The sequence below is a fragment of the Eulemur rufifrons genome, chromosome 24 (assembly GCF_041146395.1).
Source record: "Eulemur rufifrons isolate Redbay chromosome 24, OSU_ERuf_1, whole genome shotgun sequence".
Lineage (NCBI taxonomy): Eukaryota > Metazoa > Chordata > Mammalia > Primates > Lemuridae > Eulemur > Eulemur rufifrons.
Window position 1 is genome coordinate 37,331,351 of NC_091006.1, and position 12,932 is coordinate 37,344,282.

At 48.7% G+C, this 12,932-nt stretch overlaps 1 protein-coding gene across 4 annotated transcripts in view; it reads right to left on the bottom strand.

The window, feature by feature from the left end:
- Nucleotides 1-12,689, bottom strand: part of LIMCH1 (LIM and calponin homology domains 1) — a 263,196-nt gene extending 250,507 nt beyond the window's left edge. For all 4 annotated transcript variants that reach the window (XM_069458297.1, XM_069458295.1, XM_069458296.1 and 1 more), the window contains exon 1: nucleotides 12,556-12,689. In XM_069458297.1, the coding sequence (XP_069314398.1) occupies nucleotides 12,556-12,651 (96 nt within the window). In that variant the 5' untranslated portion in view covers nucleotides 12,652-12,689. The remainder of the gene's footprint in view (nucleotides 1-12,555) is intronic.
- Between the last annotated feature and the right edge of the window lie 243 nt (nucleotides 12,690-12,932).

Here is a 12,932-nt window from a genome sequence, read left to right on the forward strand (position 1 = left end):
GCTATTTCAGGGGAACCTGCGGCCTCAAGGCCACACGTGGCCTTCCAGGTCCTTAAGTGCAGCCTTTGGACTGAACCCAAATTTCACAGAACAAATCCTTTCATTTTCATTAATACATTTTTGTTTGTCTTTATTTTTATTTTGTTTTTAAATGAACGTATTTAAAATACCAAAGAATAAAATGTTTCAATGAAATAATCCTCCCAGATTAACCAGCACAATTAGAACATTAGTAAGCCATGAGTGAGCCAAGAGTCTCACTCTGTATCCCCAGTAGGGTTCAGTGGCACCATCATAGCTCACAGCAACCTCAAACTCCTGGGCTCAGACTCCAGAGTGATCCTCCTGCCTCAGCCTCCCGAGTAGCTGGGATTACAGGCACGCACCACCACGCCCGGCTAATTTTTCTATTTTTGGTAGAGATGGGGGTCTTACTCAGGCTGGTCTTGAACTCTTGACTTCAAGCAATCCTACCTCGGCCTCCCAGAGTGCTAGGATTACAGGTGTGAGCCACCTCGACAGCCGTAAGGGCTAAATTGATGGCTGCTACGCTCATGATTTAGTTCTAACTTCCCCTGCCTGGCTGGCACCCCTACTGCACGAGGCTGGCTGGAGAGAGTTTACGGGGGGTCCAGTACACCAGTCTGTGATTAGCTTTTGATAACGGTGCACCACGGCGTGTCTGTCTGAAGTGGAATTTGTGAATAGTTGCACTGCTCGACAGTATTTTTTAATTCTGTCTGCTTAACGGCCCATGATGTCAAAGACCAAAGGAACACTGCAGGAAGACAATAGATTTTTAAATAAGAATTGGTAATTGCAATATTTTCTTGTCTCTGCTGAAGATGATCTGCTTGCTCTGTGATACTGCAATATCAACATTGAAGAAATTCAATGCTCATCAGCATTATAACACTCATAAAGACCACAAATATTTTAAATTAAAGGGAGAGATGTGAAAGATTGTATTGCAGAAATTAAAAGATGACAAGCAAAACAAAGACAATTGTTTCAAGCATCAATAAGACCTGGAAATAATGCCACTGAAGCAACTTACAAAGCAGCTATACACTGGGGTGGGGATGGGGGTGGAAGCCGTTCAGTGATGTAGGAACTGTGAACAAATGCATTGTGGGAGTTGTAGGATGCTTAGACCCTGATAACGGTTCAAAGTGCAAACAACTGCCCCTTTCAAGGAGAACCATAACTGATCGGCAGCATGAATTAGCCTTCAACGTACCAGAACAACTTCATGCAATACTTCAGAAGGAAAATACATATTAGTCAATCGCTTTGGATGAATCAGCTGATACTACTGACCTGGTGCAGGTTTTATACTTCATTCAGGTCCTGACAGAAGATGTTCTTTGCTGCGAAGAGTTGCTAGTTTTTGCCACTCTCGCAAACAGAACACAGGGAATAGGTATCTTCAACAACTTTCAGGATAAATGCAGTGAAGTTGGACTGAATTTGGTAAATTTATTTAGTGTATGTACAGATGGTGCACCTTCCATGACAGGAAAACAGGAAGAGCTTCTTGCACAAAGAAAGTATTAACAGATGGAGATGCTCTCATTTCTTTTCATTGTATCTTGCATCAGCAAGCTAACGCTATTTTGTGCTAAAGCTATTTTAAGTGACACTTTGCAACAAGTTATAAGTATTGTTAACTATATTTATGCAAATGCAACACAGCAACGTCAGTTTCATAATGTGCTAAAGTTGAACAATGAAGTATTCAGTGTGGATTTGCCTTATCATTCTAAAGTGCATGGGCTATCACAGGGACAGTTAGCCAAAATTTTATCTCTTTGAGAACAGACAGTTAAATTTTATGAAGAACAGAATCAGCAATGTCAATTGTTGAAAGAAGGCTTCTATAGGAATGCAGCATTTTTGTGTGATAACATGTCAAATCAAAACGACTTGAATATTTCTTTGCAAAGTAAAACTAAGTCTATATACGATATGTGGCAAAAGAAAAAAAAAATCCAAGCATTTCAAAAAAAGCTATCTTTTTTCAAAACACTTCTTCAAAAGGAAATTTTGCATGAACATTTTCCCCAGTTAGCAAAGGTCTTTTATGAGGATGATGTATGCAAATCATTTGAAGAATACACAGCTGTTATAGACCTATTAATTGGGGAATACAATGACAGGTTCACTGACTTTGAGAATCATGACATCACACTCAAATTGGCATTTCGGCCTCACCTAGTTGATATCACCAAGGCACCTAAAGAACTACAGGTGGAACTGTTTGAGCTCTCAGTCGATAACATCTTAAAGTCATTGATGCTAAGAAACATCCAACTGAAATATGGAAAAATGCAGTAGAATACCCACACCTTTGGCAACATGCCCGAAAAATGCTTTCTTGCTTTTCAACCACTTATTGCTAAATCTGCGTTCTCCTGCCTAACCCAAATCAAGATGCCCACAAGGTCACAAATGACTGATCTTCTAAGTGACCTAGATGATTTTCTAGATCAACTGAAACTGAGGACCTCCATGCTACAACCAAAAACTCAAATGCTTTGCAACAAAAAGCAGATATAACAAAGTTATTAAAATGAAAATTAACACAGTTTTCATTTTTTTGAAGTTAGTAAGTAATAGTAGCTAGAGTTTTACAAACTATGGTCCATTTTTTAAGTCTATCTAATCGGAGTTTCTTGAATGCAACCTTATTTAATTACAGCTAAATGAATGCAGTTTCCAACATGAAAAGGTTCCCCGTCCCTGGTCTATTTTCTCTGCCGCAGCAGAATCCAAGTGCCAATCAGGCAACTGTAGCTGGGCAGAGACTCGCCGAGAAACCCCGCAGGCAGCGGGCAAGGAGGCCGCGGGGCCCTGGCAGGGGACAGAGTGAGGAAGACAAGGAGGGAACAGGACGACGACTGAGACCCAGCCCTTGGCTTTGGGACTTTGGGGTTTACCGAGGAAAGCAGATTCCCACCCCCACCACACACACACACACACACACACACACACACAAATTCACTACAGTGAACTATGACAGCTTTCCTAACAGAGGCGAACACTGAGGGTCAGGTGTGTACAAAGATGGGAAGGATTAATGGCTCAGAGGACTCGGGGAGGGCGCCACAGACCTAAGCTCTGTCTCGAAAGGATTTTCCCTGGAGAAGTGGACAAGGGGCATCCCGGGGTGTTCCTACCCCAGCAGCCATTCTCCCCCTTCTCCTGAGGAACAGAACTTGGACTATGATCTGGGCATCACTGCTGCCTAGAAAAAAAAAAAAACCCTTCTCCAGGGTTCTTCCCTAAAACCAGGAGTGGCCACGTTCCTGAATTTCTGGGCAATAAAACAAGCAGGTATGTCGGGAAGCATTTCCCCAAAGGCATCTTATGAGGGACGAACGCGCTCTTCATTTTCCACCTGCTCCCTGGAACTGTGACGGGTGGTGACTCTCTGGCAGCCACATTGAGCCCAGGAGGAAGTTGGGGGTGGGGTGTCTGGGAATGGGGGGTTCAACCGTCGAAAGGAACTTATGGGGCCCCCAAATGGCACCTGACTTTATTGGTTTATGAAGCCCCCTGTTTCAGAGGAATTTGGGGCAAGCTCTCCAGTCAGGCGGTATCTGCGTGTCACCACCCCAAGTCTCACCTGAGATTGCTCTGCTCACCCGGCGAAAAGCAAGCGGTTCCTCGCAGCCCCTCTAACCCAGAGTGGAGCGCGGCCTCCACAGCCCCTGCTGTGTCCAAGAGTCCAGGCTCAACTATAAATCCTGAAGTCCTCTCTGCCGTTTCTCCTACAATAGTTCTTAATTTCCCTGCACCTCAGATGTCAAAGGTACAGAAGATCATCATGAAAACTCTCCTCTGAGTGGCCTGCAAGAATATTCCAGAACTTCTGACCCAGCTCTCTCCCCTGCCCACCCCCATATATGTTCAACACACCTGGAGAACTGTGAGTCCTCCTGCCCTACCTTGTTCAAAGCACGAGCGTAATAAAAGCGTGGGTTGCATGCAAACTCACGCCCTTTTCTCAGTAAATTAGCCCCAATCTAATTCTCCTGCTTAGAACCCATCAGTGGGCTTGGCTTAAATATCACTTTCACTAAGGAACCTTGTCCACCTGAGGAGTATTTTTCTCTTAAGCCTCCCACCCCCACTCTTTATCTTCATAGCATGTATCCCAAATTGCAATTATGGATTTGTTACTTAATGTTTCTCTCCCCACATGACACTGCATTTTGTGAGGGCAGGAACTCTGTTTACTTTGTTCCTTGCCTCACCCTGGTTCCTAGCACGATGCCTGGCTCCTTTTTGGAGCCCAGTAAACACTTCTCAGGAAAGGAATTTTAAAAGCACATTTTCACACATTAACACTTATTTCTATCTCTGCTTATACTGACGCAAACTTACAAATAAGTGATAGTCAAGTGTCCCAAGTAATTATTTTCATATTTTGAACTATTTGACTGAACTCATCCCAGCCTCCATTCAATTCCAATTAGAATAAAATAGTCAATTAAAATAACTGCTTGAAATATCATCTTTTAAATGTTTCTTAGGGGAGGAAAAGACAGCTATGTACTCAACACAATAGATGTAACTTCAGTTCCTCACTTGGTGAACCCTCTTGGTAAAAAATAAGATTTTTTTTTTTTTTTTCCTAACAGTGCTGGGTCATGGACGTGAAAAAGCCACAAGCCTTTCTGCTCCTGACCTTTATTTAAAGAGCAAGGGCAGGTGTATTCTTACATGGCCTCCTAATGGGCTATTTAGGGACAAATGGGTGGGGTAGTCCCCAACTTCTAAGTTGGCCTGTGTCCGGGAGGCCACGCTGCAGCCCGCAATAGCTGCATGGGTGTAACCGTGGCAGGCAGACTGAGGGCCGTGGAACACGGAGCCGTCCCAGCCTAACCGGTATTTTATTTTGTCTCAGCACAGGTATCGGGGCACAGCTGACTGTGGAAAAAGGTGTCAGCCAAGCGATTCCCTGCGTGCACGTTATACGGTTACGTCACCTAGTCTTTTCCCTGGAATTCCTTTGGTAATTCCCTGGAATTACCAAAGATAATTCCGAGTTACAGCAGCCATCCCACCAGGGTTAGAGGCACGAGGACATCTCTTTGGAAGTGTTGTTTTCAATATTGCAAACACGGAATTTTACCACAGCAGAACTAAATGCCATGACATCACCTCTCCTTGAAATATAACATCTCATGTCCAGGCAGAAGTCTTTCCAATATTCTGTTCTTTTTTTTTTTTTCTTTTAAAGAACTATTTTTTTCCCTGTATTATCTATTAACCCTCTAGCTTAGGCTATTTTTATATTTCTCAGTCACTGAAAAACAAAGTTCTATTACGCTTTCCTTTCCTCATTCTAACTACACTGAAGTCATCCTTTCTCACACCCTATCCTTCCCCCAAAATAAGATCTTATCTGATACCTTTCATTTGCCTCAAATGTAAACACACACACACACACACACCCCCGTAGGAACAAATGAGGGAAAATAGTATAAAATTATCTTGTACATGTTTTTAAAAAAAATCACAGAACAGTGAACTGGGCTTAAAAGGAAAATCTAATTCCAATGATAGTCGTTTAGTGAAAAATCAACCAGTGTTAATTGATTCAGTCCTCAACCGTGAAAATCAAGGCCAAAATGCAAAATGATGAGGGTTAGGCTGGAATGTGATAGGATGCCCACTGCAGCCAAGATCCCCAGCAGCGCAGAGCAGCCTTGGTCAGGGCACTGAGCTCTTCAGGACGGACCGGAATGCGTACAACAGAGGCTCTCAGAAGGACCTGCCTCTGGGCTGAACCCAGCAGCAAGACTGTCCCTGGTGTGATCTTGTCCAGGTGGGAGAACTCTCAGGTGAAGGTGAAGGAGCTGCAGTAAAGGCCTCAGACAAGGGGGCCAACAGCCCCTAAACACATCAGCGCTGAGAAAAGATGTCCCTTCACACCCGTATTTGGAGAACAAACCAAAACAGACCACACAGGTGTTAGGTCTTCACCCAAACTCTCTCGGGAATGTGAAGGGAAAGAACAACGCACCTTCTCCATTAGCAGATGTTAAAAGCACACACAGGCCGGGCGCGGTGGCTCACGCCTGTAATCCTAGCACTCTGGGAGGCCGAGGGGGGGTGGGTTGTTTGAGGTCAGGAGTTCGAGACCAGCCTGAGCAAGAGCGAGACCCCCGTCTCTACTAAAAATAGAAAGAAAGTATATGGACAGCTAAAAATATATATAGAAAAAATTAGCCGGGCATGGTGGCGCATGCCTGTAGTCCCAGCTACTCGGGAGGCTGAGGCAGGAGGATCGCTTGAGCTCAGGAGTTGGAGGTTGCTGTGAGCGAGGCTGACGCCACGGCACTCTAGATGGGCAACAGAGTGAGACTCTGTCTCAAAAAAAAAAAAAAAATACCAAAAACAAAACACACACAGATTGTGCCTTCATTCATGCCCACTATGGACCAGGCAGTGGAGACAAAGCTATAAAAAGAGAGCCATGGTCCCTAATATCATAAACATAAAATACTCTAGATTATCTGTCTGCTTAACAAATCCTAAGACAATGTACCAGCAAGCTTAACATTTTCTTAAATTACTTACTTACCCACCAGCCATCTGCCCTAATAAAACTTCAGGGGGTGGTTCGGAGCCGTGGCAGTAAGGACGGGACACGGAAACCAGATTCCAGCAGTTCTGAACCTCACGCAATCCTGCTGCCCTGTTCCGCCTTAGGAGCATTAGGTCTGAGGGCAGCAAGCAAAGGTGAGGAGCCTGACTCTCCCTGCTCGAGGGCCCCCGCAGTGCTACCTGCCAGGTAACACTGAGGTGCTCTGTCCCAGGGAAGAGACCCTCCGACTTGCAGCTGAAAGAGACAGGCTACCACCCAGGGAGCCACAGCTCCTGCGATCCACACGGGAGGAGGTGGGGCCGAGGAGACCCGCACAGCCGCAGGAAGCGAAAGCTCAGGCCGTACGGGAATTTTCACACGTGGTCCTAGTTGTGGGAAGCAATCTAGGAGATCAAGCAGCAAGGGCTGTGAAGTCAGACAGCCTGGGTTTGAATCCTGATTATAGCAAACACTTACCAACCAGGTAAACCTGGACACGTTTCCTAGCTCCTACAAGCCCCAAGTTCCTCAACTATAAACTTTGGATGTCTGGAGAGAGAGATATACATTCATAGAAGTTAAGCAAGGATGCCGTGTTCCTGTCCTAGCTCTGACACTTACCTAAACCTTGGACAAGATACTGAACCCCTCAGAGCCTCAATCTCCTCATCTGTGAATGGGGATAACATTAATAACAGTACTTTCTTACAAGGGATTGAAAACATATATTTTGAGGTTGGTTGAATCCATGGATGCTGAACCACAGACACGGAGGCCGACTGTACCCAGACTGTAGCCAAACGCCGGCACGTAATAAGCACTCAATAAACATTGGCTTCTCCCATTAGCAGCGTCAGCATCGTTACCATAATTATCATCACTGTGACACTGTAAAGCTTCAGAATGGTCTAAAGTGAGAAAGAGAAGCCGCCAGGCCGATTCCTGGTACTCCCAGGGCTGCCTAGTCCCCCCTAGTACTGACTGCCACCCGCAGAATCGAGGCCAGCTGTCCACATCACGGCTCTATTGTCAGCCAGCAGCCCAGAGCAGGAGGCCAAGAGCTCCAGTGGCTGGGAACGCGAGCTCGGCCTAGCCCTCCTCGCGGCCACGGTGCAGTCTGCCCATTCGGAGCTTGCTTGATGCAACTGGTTTCCACGGAGACACTTGGGCAAGAAGTGCCAGCTCCACCTCCCATTCCGCTCCCCTTTTCCCCAAATCCGTGGGACCTCACTGTCTTCCCACCACATGACAGCATTGTGTCATAGCAGCCCCTGTGTACAAACAAGCCAGACTATGCAAATGTCACTTTGAGAAAGATGCGGCCTGCTCTGATTTACATAGCGATTCAGACCACCATGGCTTTCTAGATCTAGCCAGAAAGTTCTTTCTTTCTCTTCCTGGGCTCTTCGTGCAGGTGGAGGCTGAGGCAAACGACTGGAGGACTGTTTGAACAGTCAAATCTTTGTTGTAAAGATGTAAGAGTGAAGTCCCTACAGAGACAGAGAATCAGAATGACTGGATATATTACATAACTTATGGCATTATGTCACAAACGCCATATGTCACTCGCCACCAAACGCTAAGTCATCCCAAAGGCTACTCATACACTCTCCCTACTGCCAAACCACACAACATCTTCCGGTTCTGGAGAGCTGAGGAGTCCTCAGAGCTTTTAATCTTCAGAATTAGGTCCCAGTTGAATAAGAAAACAGTTCTATGTGGGCAGGGAGAAATGAACCAAAAGGAGGAACGGATCCTTCCGGCACTAGTTCCTGCTCCTGTGAGATATAGATTAGTCACAGATAAGACTGTATTCATCACCAGGCCCCACGGGCATGCCATGATTAAAGTCAGAGGGGTCCAGGAACTGCTGGAGTTGAGGAGGAAGGCTGAGTGGGGTTGAAATTTCCAGCCTCTCCCCACAGGCCTGGGAACCTGCTCCAAATCACAGCCGAAACCAAGTTGAAGGACATCTGTTTCTTTGCAAAGTGTTTGGCATTGAAAAGAAGAACTGCAGACTAGAACAGATAAATATTGTTGTGAGTGGAGAGATGAAGGGGTGGGGGAGCCAGGAAAATTACAATCATCTACCTACCAACAAACTCTCACAACTCAATAAATACCACCAGAAGAAAGAGAGAGAGAGAGAGAGAGAGAGAGAGAAGAAAAGAAGGAAGGAGGAAGGAAAATCGATGGACAAATTATTATTTTTCCTAGCAGGAACTGACACAACAGTGGACAAAACACCGTTGCATTTGGGATGGATATTTGGACATCCACTATTTGTATAATGATTTAATATTGATTATCTACAAGAGGAGAGGCATCAGGCATTCTGCTTGGAGTTTGGTAACAAAGTCTATACATTAAATACTCAGCACGATATTGAGGGATAATTTTCTAAGCCTTCATGGACTACCAGGATCATCTTATGAGTAGACATTACAGCCTTTCCTCCAATCCTGAAATCACTTTTCGTGCAAGTTCAAGGACACGTGGCATCTACTTAATTTCTAGTCCAGGTGTCCAGAGTTAATAAAATGAGATAATAGGAGGAAATCAGTAGGTGACCGAATTATATTTTCTACCCTGGAAATTTAGTGTTCTGAATAATTCCTCTAAAAACCAACCTTAATTTTTGTTAACAACAGAAAAACACAATAGAAGTAACACCATGGCAGTGGTGAGGAGAGCAGTAGGAGTAACAGCAGCAGCAACACTAATGGCAATATTGATACTAACATCACTGACACGGCACTTCCTAAGTCCTGGACACTCTTCTAAGCATTTTAAACATATTGATTTATTTAGTCCTCACAGCACTCCTATGAAGTAGGTGAGCTACTATTAGCATCCTGTTTTAGAGATGCTCTCAACAATATCTCCTTGTCATTTCTGTTGTCGTGAACAACTAGAGCTGCCTTTCAAAGAAAACACTTGGAACCACAGGAGAGGAAAAGCAGCTGCCCAAGGTCACCAGCTGGATGGCGAGAGACCCAGGACTCAGCCCCACGATGCTCAGCCCCAGGTCTGACCTCTCGGCCACTGAGCTGTGCTTATGGCCCCTTGCCTAGGAAGGGCTTCTAGAAAAGGGACATGGAAGAAAGTTAGTCACGCCTCTGCCTGAGTTAGTTACTTCTTGAAGTTTGCTGTTTCCTGCAAGAGTCTTCCCAAACCCACGATCAGACAGGTAGCCTGCGTCCTCAGCTATAAAAGGTCCCTGGAAGCATCACCGGGCTGTCCCCACATGGTCCGTGACCAAGCGAGCCCATGAGACCTGTCACCTTTGCCAGCTAAGGAAGAAGTGGGGGTGTGGGACCGTTCCCAGGCCCCGTTTCCTGCCCAGTAACACAGTCCTCAAATAGCCAAGGCTGCAGGCCGAGAAATTCCTCACTCGCAAGCTATGAGCTGGAGCTTGTTTCCTGAGCCTTTAATAAGAATGGACATTTTCTCATGAGCCCATGGTTCGGGGAGGACCAAGGACTGAGGAAGAAAGGCAAGCAGCAAAGTTTGTTTATTAACCTGCTACACCCGAGGGAACATTTTTCTGAAAGGCTGAAATTCCTGACGACTCAAAAAGAAAAAAAGGGGGAAAAAAAAAAAACAAAACTATGGGAAATTTAATCACCGAGTGAACAAAAGTGAAAAACAAAGCCCTACCAATGAGGATGTTGCCAGAGACAATAGGCCCCTAAAAGAGATGCAATTGTCTCGAGATAACAATCCTCCCAGGAATTCGGCTGCACTAAGTACTACATTAGTGCGATATTAGCCAAGGAATCTTTGTTCACAGGGCAACTGCCTGCAAAACCATCTGTTACTCTCCCGGGTCCCCCGGTTTGCAGACAGGGCATTTACATTTCAAGAGGAACCTCCAGGAAGGAAGGGGGAGTTCTCTGTGTTTCCCTGGAGCACATATGTTTTTATATAGTCTGGGAGGGGGAGGCTCTCCTTTCCCTGAAACCGAACTCTGCAAGTGAAAGGAGATAGGCCGCTTCAATAATGCACACGCAGCTCTTGGGCCGCCAGTCCTAAAGCCATGCTCACCCTGACACTGTTTTCAATTCTTAACTTGGTATGAATGGTAAAGTACCACGAATAATGCCAAACTCCATAGGCCCTAGCAGGCCTCTACTTTCTTAAGGAATTTCTTCTTCCTCTTCTGAAACCTGATAGTAAAGCTAATATTCTGTACTATATAATATTTACCCTGAAATATACCACCTCTTAAAAGCAGACTGTAATCTGGGCCAAAGGAGATGTTTTATATCCTGACCTAGGTGGGGCTATAGTAATATACACATAGGACAAAATTCATGGAGGCGAACACCTGAGATCTGTGCACTTTACTTTCTCGTAACTTATCCCACGATGGATTCTTAAAAGCAGAGTATGTCGATGTTACTCACAATTAAGGAAGCCGGGAATAAATCACGTGGCTTCAAGAATAGTAAGACTGTTCTGTTCTTACATCCTCCTCCCACCGCCGCCCACACCCAACACCTCCCCTGAGAATTTCAAAGTTCGAGAACCTGGAAGATCCAATCATCTAACTCTGCACTGAGCCGGTAACAGCAAATGTCTCCCGCGTGTCCTGTGAGCCCGAGAAGTCAGCGCAGCGAGCACCTGTCCCACGGCAAACCGTTCCAGCCACGCGGCAAAAACAAACAGCCCAGGGCTTTTTCTCATCTCATCCTGAGCTCTCAGATTATGAGAGACATGCGTGAGGCTTCCAGCCACAAGCCTCGAGTTTATCGTTCTGCTCCTTGAACCCCATTTTAAACAGATGCTCCTGAACTCTGAGCGACACTCCCGCCTGCCTACAGCAGGTTACCCGAAAGGTGCAGGTCTCGCGCTGGAGCTGAGAGCGGCTTCAGACGAGGGCGGTTTCTGCAGAAAGCTCAGCAGATTTAAATCTGTCGCCTCTGAGCTCCGTTACCCCCGTGGCACCTGGAGCTCTCCGGCGCGGGAGGAAGGGGAGCCCCCGGGCGACAGGCAGTACTGGAGGCTTCAGCATGGCTGGGTCACGACTTAGCGGCGGCTTCCTCCCTGAGCCGCCCGTCACTGCGGGAAGCAAGGCCGCGTGCACGCCTCCCACCGGCCCTCAGGACACTGCAGCGGGGCCTCCTTGCGCGAATCCAGGGGTCACCTTTCCCCCTGGCACCCCTCCAGGTGCTGACCACCGCCCACAGGTCGCTTGGGCGCCCAGGGCGACCGAGCTGCACCTCCAGATGGACATCGCGAATCAGGACGGCCCAGCCGGCGCGTCCTGGACTGAGCCAGAGCGCCAGTGACTTCGCTGGCCTGCCCCCGAGTCATTTACGAAGCGAGACATGCCGACCGAGCCAGGTACCCGGTACCTCGGAGCCCACCCCGCTGTCCCCGGGTTGGAGCGGGGGCTGCCGATGGCTGGGCAGCGTCTATGCGGGCGGTGAGCACGCAGATGGCTCCCGCGGGCCCCCCCGGCCCTGTGCGCTGCGCCAGCCTCTCACCTGAGCCGGTGCCAGGAAGACGGCAAGAGGCTCGGTGGGTACGCGCCGCGGTGGAGACACCGCCAACTCCGCTCCGAGGGCGGGGAGGGGGGACCCAGAGGCGGAATGTGGGACGGGGAGCGAGATACCCCGAAATGCGGCACCCGTGAGGACCCTGGGGGGGACGCGAGCTCCCTGCGGGTTTGCAGCGCTTCGCTCGGCGGCGGCGCGAGCTGAGATTTGCGAGGCCGGCGGGCGGGAGGGATGCGGGCGCGGGGACCGCAGTGTCGCCCGTTCTCGCCCACCCTCGCCCGGGACGCCGGTGCCAAAGCTCCAGGGGATCACAGCTCGCCGGGCCCCGGCGGGTGACCTGGAGCAGCTGGCCAACGACAGTGGGGGGAGGCGAGGCTGGACCTGCGGACCGAGCGTGCGCGGGTCAGCGGCACCGGCGCCCCTGCAAGGCCGCCCCGGGCCGCCGGCACCTACCTCGATCCACTTCTGCGCCTCGGAGAAAGCAGGCTCGGGGGGCGGCTCGGGCTGCAGGGGCTGGAGGGCGTCCAGATCGAGAGCGGGACAAGCCATTTGCGAAGCCCGCTTCCACTCGAGCGCAGGGACGAGGACGGCCGCCGCCGCCGCCGCCGCCGCAGGAGCGCGCTCCCCGCCCCTTCCCGCCCCGCCCCTCCCTCCCGTCCCCTCCCGTCCCCTCCCCCGCCCCGCGCAGGTCCCGGGAGAGCCGCGCGCGCGGCTGGAGGGCACCGCGGCAGCTGCTCCCGGCGCCTCCCGGCCCCGCCGCGCAGAGAGCCCCGCGGGAGCGAGCGCGGAGACGCCGGGAGCGCCCTCCCTCCCCACCTCCTCCGGCCGCT